Source organism: Saccoglossus kowalevskii, chromosome 18 (genome assembly GCF_978046115.1).
Source record: "Saccoglossus kowalevskii chromosome 18, keSacKowa6.1, whole genome shotgun sequence".
Taxonomy (NCBI): Eukaryota; Metazoa; Hemichordata; class Enteropneusta; family Harrimaniidae; genus Saccoglossus; species Saccoglossus kowalevskii.
The window spans coordinates 15046974-15067738 of NC_140658.1; the positions used below are offsets into that span (position 1 = coordinate 15046974).

The 20765-nt window shown below is 34.0% G+C and overlaps 1 protein-coding gene across 1 annotated transcript; it reads left to right on the forward strand.

Moving 5' to 3' along the window:
• The first annotated feature begins 8431 nt into the window (after nt 1-8431).
• Nucleotides 8432-20324, forward strand: LOC144364038 (transient receptor potential cation channel subfamily A member 1 homolog). The gene is made up of 18 exons (XM_085492955.1): nt 8432-8641; nt 8758-8899; nt 10139-10300; nt 10624-10733; nt 11517-11646; nt 12016-12038; nt 12198-12295; nt 12916-13045; nt 13241-13318; nt 13623-13765; nt 14692-14927; nt 15598-15681; nt 15932-16038; nt 16443-16561; nt 16680-16857; nt 17187-17231; nt 17539-17584; nt 20281-20324. The coding sequence occupies exons 1-18, from the start codon at nt 8432-8434 to the stop codon at nt 20322-20324; spliced, it is 2085 nt and encodes a 694-aa protein (XP_085349081.1).
• The last annotated feature ends 441 nt before the right edge of the window (nt 20325-20765 follow it).

A 20765-nucleotide genomic window follows, 5' to 3' on the forward strand; every position in this document is an offset into this window, starting at 1 on the left:
GAACTAACCTGAAAATGAAGACACGTACAGCGCTCTAGCTATAGTAAACAGTGAGTAAATAAATATTGTTTGAGTTAAAAAAATAAATTAGAAATACGCTAATATCATTACAGTAATAATATCACCCAACTTCCCACTTTTAATCGACCGCTTATCGCTTAATTTCCGACCGCACTGTATTTTCCGACCGGAAAACGACCGCATTTTTATCGTAATTTTTCTCTCACCGACCCATTGAAAACACCGACCGGTCGCCCAAACACTGGTCATTGGCAGAGTAGTGACCGAAATAGTGGTTTTGAGTGATACAGTTTGGGGATACAACGGGTACTAACTATTATTAAATTCCGAACTACTCTTCAAATCTATACCACATTGTATCATTCGCGGAGGAAACTTCACCTGTGTCCAATATTAAATAACTGACTTTGCGTAATTATTATGAAACCGATATATTACAATGTTGAAATTTTTAGAGCCGGTACAACATTGTAAACAAATTTGCGTAATTAGAAAAGCAGCGCACTAAGTAAACGACCTCAAAATATACAAGTTTCCGTACAGCACCGTCAGAACTAATAACAATTTTACAAGATCGACGCGCGGAGCATGAAAGAAAATGATTGCTAAGACAACGCGCCTGTTCAGTGCGTGACTTGGGGGTCAAACTTCGGTCAACACACACTTGATGTCAGCATCGCCGCGCAGTAAGTTACGCAATGAAAGTACTTAAAATTCAATTGCATCCTAAAATGATGGCGTTGATCACTCAGTCTTTTGCAAAATATTATAACTAGTTTCCAAGCTTTTGATGCAGCCAGATTTATTTAACTTTGTGGAAATATAATCTTTTTAATTTCTCAGTCCTTTCTGGGCGACCTGCGACTGTTTGTTTCCTACTCGCTCCTAAGCTAGCGATTGGTGAGAATGGTTATTAATATATTACCCAATACACTTGTAAATCGGACAGTCATACCGCAATTGTGTTGAAACATTTTGGGGGCAGTAAGTAACGTCAGAATATTGTTTAAAATAAAATATTCCATCCCAATCAAATCTAGGTCAAAGGGTCAAAGTGCGTGCATATAATTATAGATAGTTAAAAACTAAATATATTTGAATGTTTGACGGCTATTCAACGTTTGTGCAAACAAGAATAAAAAAAGGTAGTGTATACAATAGCGATATGACTGAGATATAATGGCATTTGTTTACAATATTGTACCGACTCTAGTATTTGACACAGATGAAGTTGTTCGCGAACGATACAGAGTGGTATAGATTTGAAGAGCCGTTCAGAATTTATAATAGTTAACACTTGTTGTATATCCCCAAACATTTTGACTACTCCTGTGCCGGTGACCAGTGTTTGGGCGAGCGGTCGGTGTTTTCAATATACGAGCGAGAGAAAAAAAACGGTAAAAATGTGGTCGTTTTCCGGTCGGAAAATACAGTGCGGTCGGAAATTAAGCGATCGTTTAAAATCTGGGAAGTTGGGCAAAATGAGTACTGTGGTTCAAGTGATATTAGCATATTTCTCATTTAGTTTTAACTCGTACAATATTTATTCACTCACTGTTTACTATAGCCAGAACGCTGTACTGTCTTCACTTTCAGGTTAGTTCTTCCGCCGATTTCTCGCAACCAACAACGTGATTTTTTATTTGCGATTTCGAGAAACTTAACATGAATCGTTATGGCATTCATGCGCACAACATTTTGCCATGTTTCAACTTTTAAGTAGTCAGTTAACAAGGTCTTTCATAGTAGCATTTCTATGGGATTGGCGTACTAGCATGACTGGCTTCAATTATCATTGTTCACTGATGACGTCATTTGACTGGCCCTCTAGAGGCGAAATGACACCTGGAAAAGCGGAAGTTTGTCGTCTGCTTCACAGCCCGTTTTATACCCGATATTTAGGGCATTTCGCAGCACATACAAGTTATTTTTATCGACAGAATCCATTCATAGATCTCCGATTTCATGTACAGAGTGTCAAAAGCCACACCTCTGCTCCCCTTTAATGACCTCTGACTAGAGTGTTTTATGTTAGAGGCAATGTTATTATTCGTGATTTCAAGTTTGCAACATTTCGTCTTAAGTGTAATTTGTTCTCTGTTTTTTGTGATGCTCCATATTGTTCTTATTGATGATGTAATTAAACCATTCAGTCTTATTGTAATTTACCCAGAGCTCATTCACAAGTTTTTCGAAAATTTTCCGGTTGAGAACCACCCGGTAACAGAGTGTGGGAGAGTAGAAAATCGATTGTACGAAAAACCGTTGCGAAATATTTGATAAAACTGAAGAATTATAAAGTTATAATCATACATTATATGTGTGACTTTCATTTACAGTGTTAATACGAGTTTATTATACACAAAATGTTCGCATCTTGTCATATATCACATCGTGTTGAGGTTGGTACCAGATCGTTTAAAATGTATTATCCCACAACTTCCAAATTCGCGTACAAACAAAGCGTTTAAACCTCAAAAGTAATTCGAATGGCATGGTGCTATTAATTTTGAATTTTGTTGTCTACTGCTTCTTGTGAATCGATATCTGTCCGATTGGTCTACATATCAAATGTTTAGGTCATTGCTGTCACATGCTGAAAGAATGCATGATAAAGTTCTTAGTTTATCATCTTTCGTTTTGATCACGGTGGTAAACATTGACCTCTGTTACTTCCGCACGTACACACAGATACAGCAGATAGTTGAATACATGGTCAATATGCATCTATGCATTATGTGGTAGTTGTAAATTATCAGAATATAAAATAATAGGTTGTCCGTCACTATGCCAACAATATATCGCAAGTAAATACATACATATTTCCATAGCCAGATAGCACAGTAGAATTTGCTTGGCATTTTGCTTGAACCCTGCAAAGAATGCAAGATCGACATAGTCAACATAGTTATCGTCTAGCCTCGTTTACTCGTAGGTATGTTTGATTATTTTGCACGTAACAATCATTATTTTATCTTTATCATAAATTAAATTAGTGATCATATTGAGATAATCGAGTGTCCATCGCCACGGAAACGATATCATTTGGTGACAGCAAACATATATCACCGGACTGGGGAGGGAAGTTCGGTTCAGTGAGCTGGGTGTGCATCATAGTTATAGTTGCAGCTTACGTAGAAGCGCACAGTTGGCACAGTTTTCGTTTGAAATCATAAATGTAAGTACCTATTAGTTACCTATTATGGTGGCAATCACGATTGTGCGAGCGAGTATTTCTAATCAAGAAATTATGAGTTATAATCGTTGTTATTTCAATTTGCTAATCAGTGTTTACTAGTAAAGTGTGTTAACTACAATTTAGTAGAGAGTGCATGGAGAGCGGCTCTATAGATAACATGTGTATATAGAAGAGTAGGAAAGAAATCTATGTACCCCTAGAGTTCGAAAACGATGCCGTTCCAGTAAATTGGCGCCGCCATTTTGTTTTCATTTTTTTATTCTGAATTATTTGTGAAGATTTACTACAGGCAGGATTTTAACTTGAATCTAGCAGGGTCGTTTGTAGCTTCAATACGCAGGACACTGTACGCATGGAGCGGATTTGGCAATTTGTCCTCGGCTTGACGGCGTGGAGAGTGAACACGAATTAGTCAGGACCACTAGAGAGTGTGTTCCGAAATATTTGATAATACTGAAGAATTATAAAGTTGTAATCATACATTATATGTGTGGTTTTCATTTATAGTGTTAATACGAGTTTATTATACACAGAATATTCGCATCTTGTCTTCTATCGCATCGTAATGAAGGTGGTACCAGATCATTTGAAATGTAGTATTCCACAACTTCCAAATTCGCGTACAAACAAAGCGTTTAAACCTCAAAAGTAATTCGAATAGCGTGGTGCTATTAATTTTAAATTAAAGGGTGCATGATAAAGTTCTTAGTTTATCCTCTTTCGTTTTGATCACGGTGGTAAACACTGACCTCTGGTGCTACTGAACGTACACACAGATACAGCAGCTACTTGAATAAATGGTCATCTATGCATTATGTGTTATGTGGCAGTTGTAAATTATCAGAGTATAAAATAATAGGTTGTCCGTCACTATGCCAACAATATATCGTAAATAAATACATACATATTACCATAGCCAGATAGCACAGTAGAATTTGCTTGGCATTTTGCTTGAACCATGCAAATAAATGCAAGATCGACATAATCCACATAGTTATAGTCTGTTTGATTATCTTGCACGTAACAATCATTATTTTATCTTTAAATATTATAAATTAAATTAGTGATCATATTGAGATACTCGAATGCCCATCACTATGAAAACGATATCATTTGGTGACAACAAACATATATTACCATACTCGCGGAGAGGCAGTTCGATTCAGTGAGCTCGGTGTGCATCATAGTTACAGTTACAGCTTACGTCGAAGTGTGAGATCGCACAGTTGGCTTAGTATTTGCTTGAACTCATAAATGTAAGTACCTATTAGTTACCTATTACGATGGCAATCATGATTATGCGGGCGAATATTTCTAATCAAGAAATTATAATCGTTGTTATTTCAAATTGCTTGTCAGCGGTTTCTACAATTTAATGGATAGTGCACGGAGAGCATCTGCATCTGTATCGATAACATGTACATACATATAGAAGAGTATGAAAGAAATCTACATACCTCTAGAGTTTGAAAACGATGGACTTCAGAGTGATTCTCAATAAAAAGAAATTGTCCTCTGGCAAGCGACTGAAAATAGTCTAACTTTGAATAGTGTTTCAGGTCATCTCAGCGGCGACACACTCTATTGATCTTTCTTTTATACATGTTTTTTTTATGGCCAATGACGCTCTAAAACTTCCTGCCAGTTTAATAATACTGAATAATTGTGTTTTTTAGCTTTCGAGCAACTAGAATTGTTTATCGGCAGAGATCGAACATAAAGTGATTGTGAACAGCAGGTGGTAAATAACTGAAAATGTTCATCATCACTCGAATTAATCATTAACCAACGAATAAACAACATTGCGGGTACCTCAGATGCGTATCTGTGGATGCGTTTTGCGGGTACGCAGAAGCCATAACACTGATGTCTGCGTGTCGTTCTGTGTGTAGGTTCTGCGTGCAGGGTTTTGATCAAGTCTGCGTGTGCTACCGATTCTTTTGCTTTAATGCGATAAATGCAATCCGTTAACCTAGCAATAAAACTTGTTTTCAGTGCTGAATATATGGAGGTGAGAAGTTTCAAGGTAGTTTTGTGCTATTACGAGATCGCCTTTTATTATATTTTACCCGTAAACCAAAAAGCTCAATACAGTATTTTGTACAGAAAGACAATGAGCTAATGAATGACCTGTAGATATCACACACAATAAACGCATGTGTCAAAGTGGACAAAATTCCTTCATAAATCAACTGCTTAGCTCATTCAATATAGTTACCATGCAACTAAACAGCTCATTGATCTGAAAATCATTGGTCCAGGGTATTGCTGCTCAAACAAGTGAACGTATTACTTATGGAAACAATGTACTCATGTGGAAACAAAAAAAATCCACTTGTAAATGTTGCCTTTTTCAACAAGAGAACAATATTTTCCTTTCATAGTAAATGCCAATAAAGGAATCTGAAAAAAAAATGTTGCTACGCGTCGAAATTGCTAAATAGTTGAATAATTGTTGTCTATTACAATTGTGGCTGGTTTAATATCCATTGAATCTTCAAACATAACGTCCTGGAAGCCAATAACATTGAATGGTATATCAAAAGACAGTACGCTTGATATCGCACCCAAGCTTGATTATTCTCCATTTTTGTACTGCTAAGTATAGTTTTAAGAGGCATAGAAACTGTAGGTAGATTTTAAATATCCATATAAATCAATATCATATACTTTATTTACCCATTATTATGTTCAATACAACGTTTCTTTTCCAGGTAAAATGCCCGGACCTCAAGTTTTTCCAGGTACGGAAAAGTTGACTTGGTCATGAGCTGCCTTCTCTACAAAATGTTCGAAACCTTTATAATGCTAAACCTATGACACTCTTTAAATTTGAGAGATACCAAACCGAAATCATACAAATACCTTGTATTTTTGCTTTACGCAGCAGACGCGAGAACGGACGGGCCGAGTAGTGAACTTCTAATATATTTTCAATCTGAAAAACCCAACAAATCATACGATGCTATACAAGAATCAGTGCAGAAGTATTTAAACAACGGGGCTGACATTAATATCAGATACAAGGATGGGCAAACTGTTCTTCATAAGGTAATACTAATGATCATAATATATAACGCGAAGCTGTGAGAAATGAAGTAAGTCACAATTAATAGATTCCACTTTAATAATAATGTCCCCAGCACGTAACATACATCTATATCAATCATGTCAATAATTTGACTTGTGGGTTCGTAGAGGGAAACTGACACATCGAAAAGAAATATATGGATAGACTATTTTCATTAGCACTCTGAGCGGTCAAATGAACTCTTTAGAAAATCACACCCGTATTCCACGTTTAAGACTCCAGCTAATGAATGGATTGCTTAGTCACGCGTTGGTAACATGACAACGCAGATAACGCAATTAGAATACGCAAATATGTGCAACCAGGAAATCGGCATGGGTATCAGATAGGCATATTTCTAACGCCAAATTCAGACGGAAAAATTAACTACGACTTCCGTAAAAATCAATAAAGACGTATACAATTTCGTACATTCGTATGTCACTCATGTTTTCTACATAGACCGACTTAATTAAAGTAATTATAACTATAAATTCATGAGTATTGGTATCCAAAACATTATCAGAACTATGGCAATGTCTTATCAATTAACTGTGGTGAATCAGGTAAATTAAATATCTCTTAATCTAATACACTTTTAAATTACGCCACCAATTATTTACTTTTAAGGTCGCAAAAGATTGGACAGAAGAAATTGCTGAATTTCTTATAAAAAGAGGTGCGAATATCAACGTAGCTGATTCGGAAGGAATAACCCCCCTCCGGGTTGCAAAGAAAGATAAGATGGTTAAATTACTAGAAGAGAACGGCGGTGAGATTCTTTGAAAATATATTCATGTATCTTTTACTACATTAACGGAGAATTCAAACAAGATTTGTAATGTGATATTCCTCACATTGATTTATGCTTTATTCTAGTTATGATTGTTTACAAAACAAACTAACTTTGACTGCTACATTTGCTGTTGTTTTAACACGACATTACATATGTCTGTAAAGTATCTCACATATCGACACATATCATATTATTGAGGAAAAGACACTTTCTAAATGTTACCCCCATATGATAATACTTGACGACTGGAATATTCAATAGTATTATTCGGTGAGCATATCAGAAGGCAAACAGCGTTAAGAATGAAATGTACCTTTTGCAGGCAACATTTTCATTACAACTAACTTTTTTATTTTTTGTTGATAACATATCAAATTTAGCAGATCGAAAATATTTATTTTATTAAAAAAATAATTTTAGCTGCATGTAATTTACAAAATTGTCGATATGAAAAAAATCTCTGCTGTACATACCTTTTGACAAGATGTCCAACAAATAAATTCAGCAGGAGTTAGGGCAAATATTTCTTTTTTATTTCTTTGAATTAAAATTTGTTTAAATTATGCTCGATTATATTGAATTTTATCCATCAAATACATAAAAGTGAAATTTATAAAATAAATTTAAAATAACTAATTTTGATAGACGTCGAATACAAACCTATCCCAACATTATTTTGATCTTCATAAAAAGTTATTTTCAATGACACCAGTTGCCGCAAAATAAAGTACCCTATTATGACTAAAATGCTTTTTTAAATAAAGTCAATTTTGTCAATAACAAAAATTAACCTTCAACATTGTTACAGGAATACAGGAAAATACAGGAAACGAAACGAAGGTGCGCGGTTAATGAACCTACAAAATAACAAATAAAATCCCTTATAAACATATACATACAGCTGTCAGACAAAAAGCCCAAATCTATTTATACAATAAAAATATCATAAACAATGATCAAACAAAATGCATTACTTGTTTTACGTGTTGAATAATTCCAACACGATAAAACAAATTATCGACAACCAGCAAATGTCTTGAAATTTCACTCCCTGGACAATGTTGACATCCGGACTGGCATTGACTTCCAGGGTCGAACTTACAGTAAAACATGTAGTCGAAACAAAACCAAAACAAATAAACTAAAAGGCTTGCGCAAATGACGTTCCAACAAGCTCTACAACATAATATAGTAAACGTAGTATAATATCAACTATAAGCTCACTATAAAGATGGTTAAAAAACACGCATCCCTTTCTTAATTGTTTTAAATTTGGAGAAACTTCAAATGAATGACATTTCTTCCATTAATCTATTAATCAATAGCTGATTGGTTATTGTTATACATGGCATGTTTTATAGGTAAATACAATGTGAACAATCGGCATGAATCAGGCATAATTGAAAATACAGAACTTATTCGTAAATATTTCATTGATGTGTGGAAACCACAAGATGATACAAAAGCGAAAACGATTGAAACCATGCAGAAAAATATAAACAAGTTGACCGACAATGCGAAATCCTCTATATGCAATGAAACTGGATCTGAAAAGGTACCTTCAATCATATTTTATTAGTTTTTACGAAAGTCTGTTATTATGGTGTAATGGAGTTTCATGGTCCCTCTATATTCATATCTAACTATTTACATATTATATTTTCTGTATAGTGTTGGCACAAAAGTGTTGCTGAGGACCTCATCGAAAAACAACTCATCAACTTGACTGACACAAACGGAATAACTTTAATACACGTAGCATCTGCCATAAATTGTACAAAGTTAATTACATTTCTGCTCCTCGAGAAGGAAGGTGAGAAAATAATCTGAAACGACCAAGAATTAATAATGATAATAAAAAAAACATAAAAAAACAGTGAAGCTGGGTTAACTCCAAAACACGCATTGCAATGTACAATAACACTTGCCATCATGCAATTCACCTTCAATCACAATCTATATTCCGGGTATTCTGATTCTAATGTATATATAAATCTAATTAGTTATATAGAATCTTGCAATTTATACATGTTTCACGGTTTTAGCCTGCACAACATCTACATTTCACTGGAAGAAAAAACGTCGGTTCATAGTAGATTTCATGACCATTTAAAACATCATTGCATAGATTCATCTATTGGTATGTAAATTAGTGTATCTTTGTATCAATCATGCGAGTACTACTCAGTGGGTACTTGTCAGATTCTTTCTCATTGTTATATTTAAACAATTATTCTTCAGCGGTTTTGTTAAATATATGCATCTTGCAGACTGAATATAACAACAAAACATATCCTTGTAATATTGATAAAAAATCCTTTAATTACGCCAAAACACTGATTGTTTACCTCAAGAATTTCCACAAAGTATTCTTTCGCATCTCTGTCATTCATTCACTTTTCTGTAACGTGATCTCGCGGGGTTTGCATTTAATATTTATATTTAGTGTGGAAGCAAATCATATGCGTTACTATAAAAAACGTTTGACAAATGGCTAAACCGTCAAATGCAACTTCAAAACGGAAACACATAATTGTCATATTTCATGATCATATTTCAAACAGTTATCAAAACAAAAAATTGTCACGTCACTAGACGAACCCTGTTTGGCATTTTAAGAGGTAACTTTTTGATTACGTCACAATTTCAAAGTCTGTACAAGAACCAAATTAGATTTGCCGCTCAGGGTAATATTTGAAAACGTGTAATATTTGAGAACGTAACTTGACTTCATACCATCCATATCGCATGATACATGTAATGAACTGCAATATTATTGTCGTTGTTAAGGGAACACACCATTGCGAAATATTGCGTGACTTGCGAGATATTTAGTAGTAAAGGTGAAGTAGGGTCATTTTCACCTGCATTTTTGATCGCATGGGGCATCAGATTAATTTTCCTTTACTGGAATTGGTGAGTCGTTGCCATACTTAAGAACTTTTAAGTTTGCGATGTTTGAAGCGTTAATATGTGATTACAGTTGCGCAGTGTTGTTAAAAAACATGAGGGAAGAGTTGTTATCAAATGTTTATTTTTGTTGTGTTCAAAGCTAATGTAAACGCAACGACTACAACAACTAAACATACACCACTGCATGTGGCAGGTATGCATGGCGCTTGTGATGCCATCACAGTGTTAAAGGATAGTGGTGCAAAAATGAATGAGAAAGATGACAAAAGCAGAACACCGTTGATGTTAGCAGCGCTTGGTGGTAAATGTCTGTTAATTATTTGAGTGTTTATCGAATTATTATAAATAAATAAATAAATAAATAAATAAATAAATAAATAAATAAATAAATAAATAAATAAATAAATAAATAAATAAATAAATAAATAAATAAATAAATAAATAAACTTTGGTTGGTCAATTAACTGACAGATCGATTGGCAGACCGACAATCGCTCACAAGGCTGATACAACCACCAATTAAACACAATGGGATCCCCCTTCAAACCCCATCCATGATAACACGTTCCCGAACAATGCCTACATATATGTTTAGTAACATCATTTCATTTCTGTATTTTATAGACTACAGTAAGGCGTGTATGCTCCTACTAGATTTTGGTGCCAACGTTGATATCGTGGATAAGAACGGAGAGTCGTGTATTATAGTAATGCTGTCAACAATGCCAGACGTGGTATGACGCATTTATATCAAAGTTATTATTTAAGTAAAAAGTCATTGCCCTGCTTGGTACAACTGACGGGATGATCTATTGCTATTATATTTTGTAAATATATTTAGAATATACATTTCAAGGTCCAGAAGGCGTTTTTGGTGCATCCAGCATTGTGTATTGCTACATATCCACAAATCTACATATAAAATATCATAATCAACGTATTCTTTTGAAAAAATAACAGTTGCAAAACAACGTCAGACGCTTTACTGCTTCACACTTGTTTAATGCTCGCTCGAATGCCAGTCAATTAACTGGCGTCGTTGGTTATCCTTAATAGAACTTTTCATTCACCCAGTATTATTTAATTACTATTATATAAATAATTGGGTTTGGTATTCCGACTTAAATGTCGCTCTCACAGAGACTTGGCCAAAACGACCCACTGATGAGGAACACAACTCTAATGACACTCTTGCCCGGATGACCCATTGTAATCAGAGGCACAACTCCCATGACCCTCCCACCGGGTATGACCCACTGTTCTCAGGGGCGGAACGCCAATGACCCTGGCACAGGGTCATAACCTGTAAGACCTACTGGTATCAGGAACAAAAACCAATAATCCATAAGACCCACTGTTATCAGGGGCAAAACTCCAATGACCTTATCACAGGGTTAATACCTGTATGACCCTCTGTCATCCGAAGCAAACACCATTGACACTTATGATCCACTATTTGTCTTAAATCAAAGATTGCCCAATGCTAATAGAAAGTTTCATAAAACCTATATTTTCAGGCACGTGTCGCTCTGAACCAGTTTCATCATATAGATCAAACATACCGTAAACAATACTATGACTTAGATAAACTGGAACTAAAACCAAAATCGTCAGAGAGTCAGTCAGAGTCAGAGTCAAAGGAAAAAGGTAAATGAAATACATCGCACACAGTATCATCTATCCATTCATGTGACTTAAAAACCTATTGTATGTGTCACACTAAAATGACGAAAACAACCATGGGATACGTTACAGACACCCATTGCACATTAAAAACTCTAATCTCAAATATAAAGTTATTGAAATATGTGTTGCTCAGATATGTATTCCAGTAAATGCATGTTTGTGTTTAAATAATATATTCGAAATTCTAGAGAAGTTGCGGGAATTGTTGTGTGCATAAATTGACTAGACCTTCAATTAGACTTTTTTGCATTATAAAGTAAATGTATATGTAATTCAAGCTTTAATACTGTTTAATGCAGTATTTAATCTGTGGGTATTTATGTTTTACAGCTGAGCCACATGAACTATCTCCGGTAAGGCAATTGTGATATCTAATTATAATTAATATCAGTAAATCACAATAATGACACCTGGATATCATTGTGTTAGTAATTCATTCACGTTTAATAGATGACATCAAAATTCAACCGCATTTCACATTATTTTTTTCTGATGCTACTTTATTTTCACAGCTAGATGTTGTCGTGCGTTCTCATCGCTCGCAATTACAAGTAATTGACCATCCAGTGCTTTTAAAACTCATTGAGGTTAAATGGAAGAGATTTGGCAGGTACTTCTTAAATTACACCTATTACAACTCATAAACAAACATGCGAAATAATAACCCAACATTTTGTGAAAATGCTAAACAAGTTGATTTTAGTGTTCAGGAGATTAAAATAAACAAATGAATCCTATGTTTCATGTTTTATTTGAATAATGATGTTTACGATGCTTGAACACGCAATGATCCTTATCTCTACAAGTTATGTCATATTTTGACTTGCCATGAAGTTTTGTTTGTCGTTTTGTTTGTTTTGTTACCTTGATCGTTGGAACAACAAACAAAATTACGAAAATAAATGGAAGTTGATAATTATTTTTGAAATACTTACTATGTAGTACAAAACACAATCAAACGTGTGACGTATAGAAAGAAGTGTGTTGGTCAATTATTCCTGTTCCAGTGTCTCATTGCAATGAGTAACGGATTATCCGCGGGAAGCTTACTTATGTCAAACTGGTCGTCAAGATCAGTAATTTGCTCGGTGATTTGAGCAATGAATAAACGAACAAACAAACAAACAAACACACAAATAAATGCCCACACAACCAAACGGACGAATCGACCCACAGAATATCGGAATTGTAAATTAACTATTATATTTCTGAATGGTATCTTTTTAACAGAAATGCGGCGATTATGTATTTAATACTAGATCTTATGTTTATTATATTGTGGACGATGTTAGCCTTAATACAGCCACATGCTCGGGGTTGTTATGACTTTCCCCGAGACACCTTGCGAATAGTATTGTGGGTAAGAATACATTTTATGATCTGTTTGCACATGACATAACATGACACACATTGTTCCATGTATGCCATACTAGCTTTCGAATAAGGTAAATGGCATTCGCTATTAAACCTGTAGGATTATAAATGACAGTACATATACCATCAACCATCCGGTCCAACACAAATGGAGTAATATTCGTCGTAATTACGATTTCAGATCGCAGCTATTGGGTACACTGTTAGTTTCATTATTAAGGAACTTAGAGAATATAATGAATCAACAGAAAAAATAAAGGTAAGAACCCACTACCTTATCGAAGTAGGGGAATGGTTAATGACGTTTTTCAACTCACATTATCAGTCAAGTCCTAATTTCGGCGATTATCATAAATTGCTGTCAACAAATAAATGCATAATTTACATATGAAAATGGGATTCTTGATGTTTCGGTTTAATGAGAACATCAGTTTGACACAAAACATTGAATATGCCATAAAAGCAAGGTATATATTATTTTTGTTGATATTATGTTAATAATTGACCTATATTGTTTATCAATACTTACCTAATTTATTTGGAAATGACGATTTACAAAACAGGAATGGCAGGAGCAAAAGTACGAGCAAATAAAAGAAAGCATGGATTGTTCTACCAGCACGACATGGCCGAATGTATACAAAACACTGAAAGCTGAGAAAAAAAGAGTAGAGGAAACTAAACGTTCCTATTTTATGGATTATTGGTACGTTTGGGACAATATTATGTTTATTGTTACATGTAAGACTTCTCCACAGGAAATTCCAAGCCAGAAGCACCGTGGTTATTTGACTTATGACCCCTCTCTGTCAGAACAGTCACGAAGCAGCCACGTTCTATAAGAACCAATGGTCGTGTGTTTCCTTTGTCATTAAAAATAATCGATAAAATTACAATTTACTTGGCGTTATTATTGCTGCTTAAGTACGCTAAACCCTAGAATAAAGACTTTCAGTTTTCGACATTGTGAATTAGTTTTTGTTTTTTGGGAGAAAACCTCTGAGTAAACCAGAATTAGATTTTGACAATATAATTCAGAAAATCATATTAAGCATAGTTAATAACGGAATGTATTCTTTATTGAGCCATAAATAATTTTTATAATTACTGATTACACAAGAATATCACAGAAACAAAATAATTTGTTATAATCTCTATATTTTTCGAATTTTATTTGTCTTGAATTATGACTGAATGAAGCCGACAGAAATTACAAACTATGTATTGTGTTCAACAACTTATGTATAACAACAACTTTAATAAATACACTGTTACAGTATTTTTATGCATAAAAAACGAAAGTATTTCACAATGTCGAAAACGGGGAGTCTTTATCGCAGTGCTGCTATGTAACTTTTTGATGTAGAATAACGTAAACCGAAGACGAACAGAAAAAACAGGTGCCTACATATTGTACACGGCATGGCACACCTTATGCATGCATGTATAGTCGTAATTAAGGGTAACTGCGTAATACAAATCGGTGATGAGTGAAGTAAACATGGGACTGATATATGGTATAAATGACAAATAACACACAAAACAACATATTATATTATATTATTTCTTTAAACATATTATGCTTCAAAATGTAAATTTATATTAAATATAATATTTCTTTATTCTCCTCAGGAACGTGTATGATTGGATTGTTTATATCTTACTGATTTTAGTGGTTCTATTTCATGTTGTTGATGTAGGGACCGTATCTGGGGAGATTTGCTATAACTCCACACAATCTAGTTTACATGATTTTGATTATGGTGAAGAGGGTGCGGCAGCCAAGATACATCTATCGCTGTTTGCGTTGACAATCGGGTTTGTCTGGGTTCGACTTTTAAAACCAGTCAGAGCTTTTACAATATTTGGTAAGTTTAAAACATGTAGATTTTCTCGTCCCAACACTGATGTTGCAGTTATGCTGATGTATGATTCTCCCAGCCTGTTTTTTACAGATTGCAAGGAATGAAACGTTCGCATTGATGAGTTGCAATTGTGTATAGCCAAAACGGTCTAAATATAAGGCAAAATATGTTATTCTAAAGACGTGGGTGACAATGTATGCATATACCTTAAGTCTAATTCACATTATGCGATTCTGTACCATATGCAACTGTTTTCATACTAATATTGAGTGTACTCCCCCCGATAACAGGATATATACATTTACAGATTAACTAATATTAGCTGATGAAACTGATTATTCTACTTTCATTATCTTTTATATTCCAATTAGTCCGGCAAATTAAATGTACATTGTTCAAAGTAATGCACGTAAACATGATAATAATATGATAAAATAATAATTTCGATTTCATAAACGTACAACATAAATGATTTGCTAGTATTTGAATGGGTTTATGAAGATACAATACCATTTTGTTCAGGCTAGTGTGCAGCTAACATTTATAGAATTGTGATCACAATGTTTAGCATTTACCAGCAACATGCTTGTTTATTTTCTTATAACGCTATACTTTCGTTTGATAGGCTGTCAACACCATTTAGTATCACTGACCGTTCTATCTATTTCCACAGGCCCGTTTGTCGTAATGTTTTATAAAGTGCTCGAATATATTGCCAAATTTCTTTTTCTTTATTTGGTTTTCCTTATTCCGTACAGTAAGTAAAAACATATATTTTACATTTTCAGACATATTTCATTAACTGGCTTATTATCATTGATAACGGTTGTATGTACAGTTTATGGCAATGTTGGAATGTCTCGAAAATTTGGAACGGCGACAAGCCACTGAGCTGGACAGCAATTTCACCGATAACGAGATTCGACAAAGTGTAAAAAAACTATATCACCACTAACTTTCTGTATTTGTTCATCGCATGTTATTTGACTTTTAACTCTCATTCACAGCATGTGCGTTTTGGATGATGTTCGGAGGAGAGGTACAATATTATATGACGGTTGCTGAAACTATGTTTAGCTTGTTTCGCATGACATTAGTGGACTACGATTATGACGTAGGTGTTAATAACAATATTTATCCGAAAACGGAGACATATGCTATGACCTAACTCATGATTCCCTGCGTAGGTTTATTCCTCTATATCTGTACTTTATATTCAGATTCCCTCTTGCAACAATATCTTAGAAGCATGTGTATATTCATTTGTTTTTCGATCTGATTGATGGGCGATTGGAGGCCATTTTATTCTAAAATTCCAATAAAGTCAAAGCTTTTCTAACATTTTAGAAGTGGATCATGTTCGTGTGTGGACGAACTTTAATGCACATCATTTAAATATTTGGTGTTTCAAGCCATATTGCATATTACTGCAATTCCAGATCTGAATTTCATGGGAAAACCTTGTTCAAAATTTCATGCACTGCTAGGCAGTAGTAATACGTGTTGTTGTTACCTTAGGCTTTGAAGGAGGCGAATCCTACTGTAATGACTGATATATTGATTGGAACTTACCTAGCAATATCAGCAATAATACTCATGAACATCTTTATTGCATTGTTGAGTGATGCCTTTGTCAGGTAAGCAGAATTTAACATTCCAGCAAGTCTTAATGTCTGACTGAAATGATAGCTGCATAATTTCGCTAAAATATGTATTTAGTGTGACTAAAATAGCTCATCGTCTTTTGTTAAACAGAGTACACGACAAAGCTAAAGCCAATGCAATGGTACAGAAAGCTAAAATTATTCTCAGTTTGGATAAGAAGAAGACAGCATTTTACAATCACATTAAAGCCAATTGTGCGCCTCTTTCTGAGAATTATGATGACGACTGTGAATATGAGGACAATGCGAAGATGGAACTTCGAATGAAAGTACTAAACAGTATTTAATTGCTTGATCCCGAATCCGAGCTATTGCCTGACCAGGCAATATTCAGCTACGTCAGTGAATGTTTGTAAACTCCATAGTCATAAACATTGTTCACCTATGTGTGTACATGCACAATATTAAAACATTGCTATTAAACATAATACTAAAAAAACGAATGATTTAATTTAAATGAAACTAACGATTTTTTTTTTCAAATATATATCCGTTTGGTAGTTTTATTAATCTGCCCAGCTGTGCACGTCAATGTGTTATAATATATTTCTTATTACTTAGTCTTTTACTCTACTGTAAACTCATTTATTTATTTCAGAATATAGAGAGTGAAATTACCAAGATGTTAAAAATACTGAAACAGGTTTGTAAAACATTGGGACATAGTAACTGTAGCAACATCGTATTTAGTGAACAATTATCGTATGTACATGTCACTAGTAATTACGTATTATGGCAACTTTAATCTGGACGCTTACTTATATACTATTGAAAACTATGTCTCTAAGCAAAGTGTTAATAAACATAAAAGGAATAAGGTGATTATACCCTTTAAAACACAAATTTGAGCCTATTATATATTATATATTATCATATATGTACACCAGCTTATCAAATTCTAGTTCATTACCTCTGCTTGATCGTTCACTATACCGTATAATTTATTTTAGCAATCAGTGACTGACACTTCCAAGCAACCTATTACAAAAAATAAAGGTATGTACAACTTCAGTTCTGTACATTTACATTATAATGAATTACAGCATTGTCAATACGAAGTAATTTATGACGTCATCATTGCCCATTATTCGCCATAAAGAATTATGATCAACTGAAACAAGATCCGAAATAATAATAGCCTCAGAGTCTACAAAATAAACCCATGAAAAATAACATAGTGGTGTAAATTACAAATATTGAAACAAGATGTCGTCGCCGGCTTATGCTTTGATTATGACATTTCGTTTTTGTGTTTTTGGTAGTAAATAGTATCGATTTTGTATGCTTTTTTGGACTGGTTCACAAGCAAAACGATAGCTGTGTACGATCAGCTAATGCTCACATTTACTACATCAGCAAGACAAAAAGAAACGGCAACGTTAAAAAAGCCTATCATTAACTGGATATGTTAACTTATTTTAGAAGTCAATTAGTTAAATGCAGACTTTGTTTGTTCAAAAAGTGAAATTAAAATAATCTGTAATGTATATAATTTTCTGTTATTTGTTTATTTATATAAAAAACGTAAACAATTTATTAGTATATTGATTATGTTACAATATAATACTAATACTTCATGCTTAATATGTGTGCAACTGTTTATTTTAATTTTGTGAGTGTTTCATCATTGTTCAAATATATATTCATAAAATTCATTTCGAACTAGAATGTTGATCTAAATTATGAAAACATACGCTATTTTTGGCATTGCATGTTTTCGTTCCGGAGAAAGGGTGATTCCACTGAGAGAAGTCATTTCAACATGTGAAACAAACCTATGCTACCCTCAAGATATTCTGCTTGTACAGTTAACTGATGTTGAGAAATTCATTTCCTGCTTTATCTCAGCAATGCATAGTCTTCCAGGCGAGGTATCAGTTGATAAATTATTACTTACTCCTAAAAGACCCACACTGTATTAATTTACAACAAAATTTAGTTTGGGGGTTTGTATGTCAAGGTCAATCAACACAGTCTTATCAGCGGTTTTGTTATTTACCATTTCAGGAGAACAAACAGATTCACAATAATGATAGTGACAACAGGTAAAGGTTTCAGGACAATCCTTGTTCACACCTGTACATGTTTTTTTAAGTGATCGATGGTACGTCTCATCAAGATGAGAAATAGATCTTCAGCTTTCAAGAAGACGGCATTGGTCTAAACCAGCGTTTTCAATTATTGTACATTGGTTCCAATTGGTTTAATGTGAAAATATGATATTATTTGATGGTTTATTTGCAAATCTATATCATTTAATCAGAACTTAAAACCATTTCACAGTGTGTTTTGTAGAATGTATTGAAATAAAATGAATATCGATTTCAAGTCTACGCTTTCCGATTTGAAACTATTATTTTAAAAGACAGATTGATTTTTCCGTTCAAAATATTAAACTACACATTAACCAAGGGTTTTTTGCAGATATATTAAGCTTGTTTTTAAATATGAGAACACTGGTACTTTTATAATTTTAAATAGTGTCAATTGCACTTGATAATACAGTCTTATGTAACAAGTGATTATTAATATGAATTATATATGACAGGCGTCATAAGTGGCGCAAGAGGAACATTTCCCAAGCCACATTACCTGAACGAGGTCTATATTTTTTCTTTTACTGATTTGTTTATGTAGTGATGTGTTCTATTCAGTTGCTTTGTGTGTAGGTCGCATTTGGATATAATTTTCGCATGTTAATTTTACTGCTTTATACATCTATTTTTGAAAGTGTGTGCATGACTGTTGAACGAAACACAAATTTAAATATAGCCTCACATATTCTATAGACATATGTGCTATCGAAATTGCAAGTTGAAGTTAACATCCTGGAATCGTATAACATGCTACGTATCACCTTGTATATGCAACACATCCAACTGATTATTGTCAACACTAATAATAAAGATAAATCAGTAGATTCGACTAGAGCTCTTGAATAAATTGTGTACTTAGTCTAAACTAAAGGTTAATTATTGAACTATAGTCTCCGCATTTACGAGTTGCCTTGATAAGTTGTTGAGCATTGCTATGTGGACATCCATTCATTGAATGTGTGTAGATTTAAATCCTTTTCAAGTCAAACAAATATTCGACCATCGATTCCTGTTTTATCATCAATGTACGATCAATAATTCATCTCATGATAACTGATGGAATTTATACCATGCTATCTTACATCGTGAGTCGAGGCGCAATTCAGGTGTGTATGCAATACATATGGACCACATCGCCAATGTGCTTCACTAGACCGAGGTCACACTATTAGTGTTAAGTTGCCATAGAGACTATATAATTTATATAATTTCCGACTAACCATGGCGATGTACTCACATGAAACACATTTCGATTCAAAATAATCCTCTGCTGAATAAAGCATTAGTTGCCTATACAGCAGAACGGTACTGGTCGAATCGGCCTCATTTGGTTTGGGAAGAAATCGCATTTGTTGAGATGAGGCTCGCCGCTCGACTGTTTAATTACCTTAGATGTCGCTGGTTACCTGCGGTATCAAGGTACAAGCCTTGTTCATCGAGATCGCTCATAAATACGCCCGATATCATAGAGATTATCTTGTAATGATCTCTAGGTATTTTAATGGGGATATTTATATATACGACCTTGAATAATTGTTGAAAGATCATGTTTCTCGTTGTTTACTTGAACTTTTTTCTGCATATACGATTTTGCAGGTGATGCCATTGGCTGTACAAAGGATGAGACGGATGCTGTATAACTGTAGGTTCTAAGTTAGATGAGTTTAGTCAGATAAATATTGCATGCAAAATGAGAATTAAATATAAAACGCATAGTAAGTTAGACAATTTGAATTTAATGTTGGCGGCGTTGCATTTGAAATTGGGAATGTTGTGGGAAAGTTAGACAATGTGTAAGTATATCTAAACATTAATGAATGGTAATTCGATGGCAGTATAACTCGATAATGAAAATCGTATTGGTCCTGTTTTTGATTGAGTAAACTCGTATACAATTACTTTGCAATTTATTTTGGATATGCTCTCCCATGCATTTTCGGCTATAAAAACTTTAGCTACGAGTATGGGATATATCAATAAATTGGAAATTAATACTTCCGTAACCTCGATAAAGCAATTCAATCAGATCACACTGTACAATTTGTGTGATATTTAATCTTTATAAAAACACTTGAGCCACG

Bases quoted from the DNA above. Each gene is read 5' to 3' on its own strand.
- LOC144364038 (XM_085492955.1), top strand. From the start codon at position 8,432: ATGGCATGTTTTATAGGTAAATACAATGTGAACAATCGGCATGAATCA. The intron at 11,647-12,015 runs GTAAATGAAATA...TATGTTTTACAG, and splicing joins GTCAGAGTCAAAGGAAAAAG to CTGAGCCACATGAACTATCT. The intron at 12,039-12,197 runs GTAAGGCAATTG...TTATTTTCACAG, and splicing joins AGCCACATGAACTATCTCCG to CTAGATGTTGTCGTGCGTTC.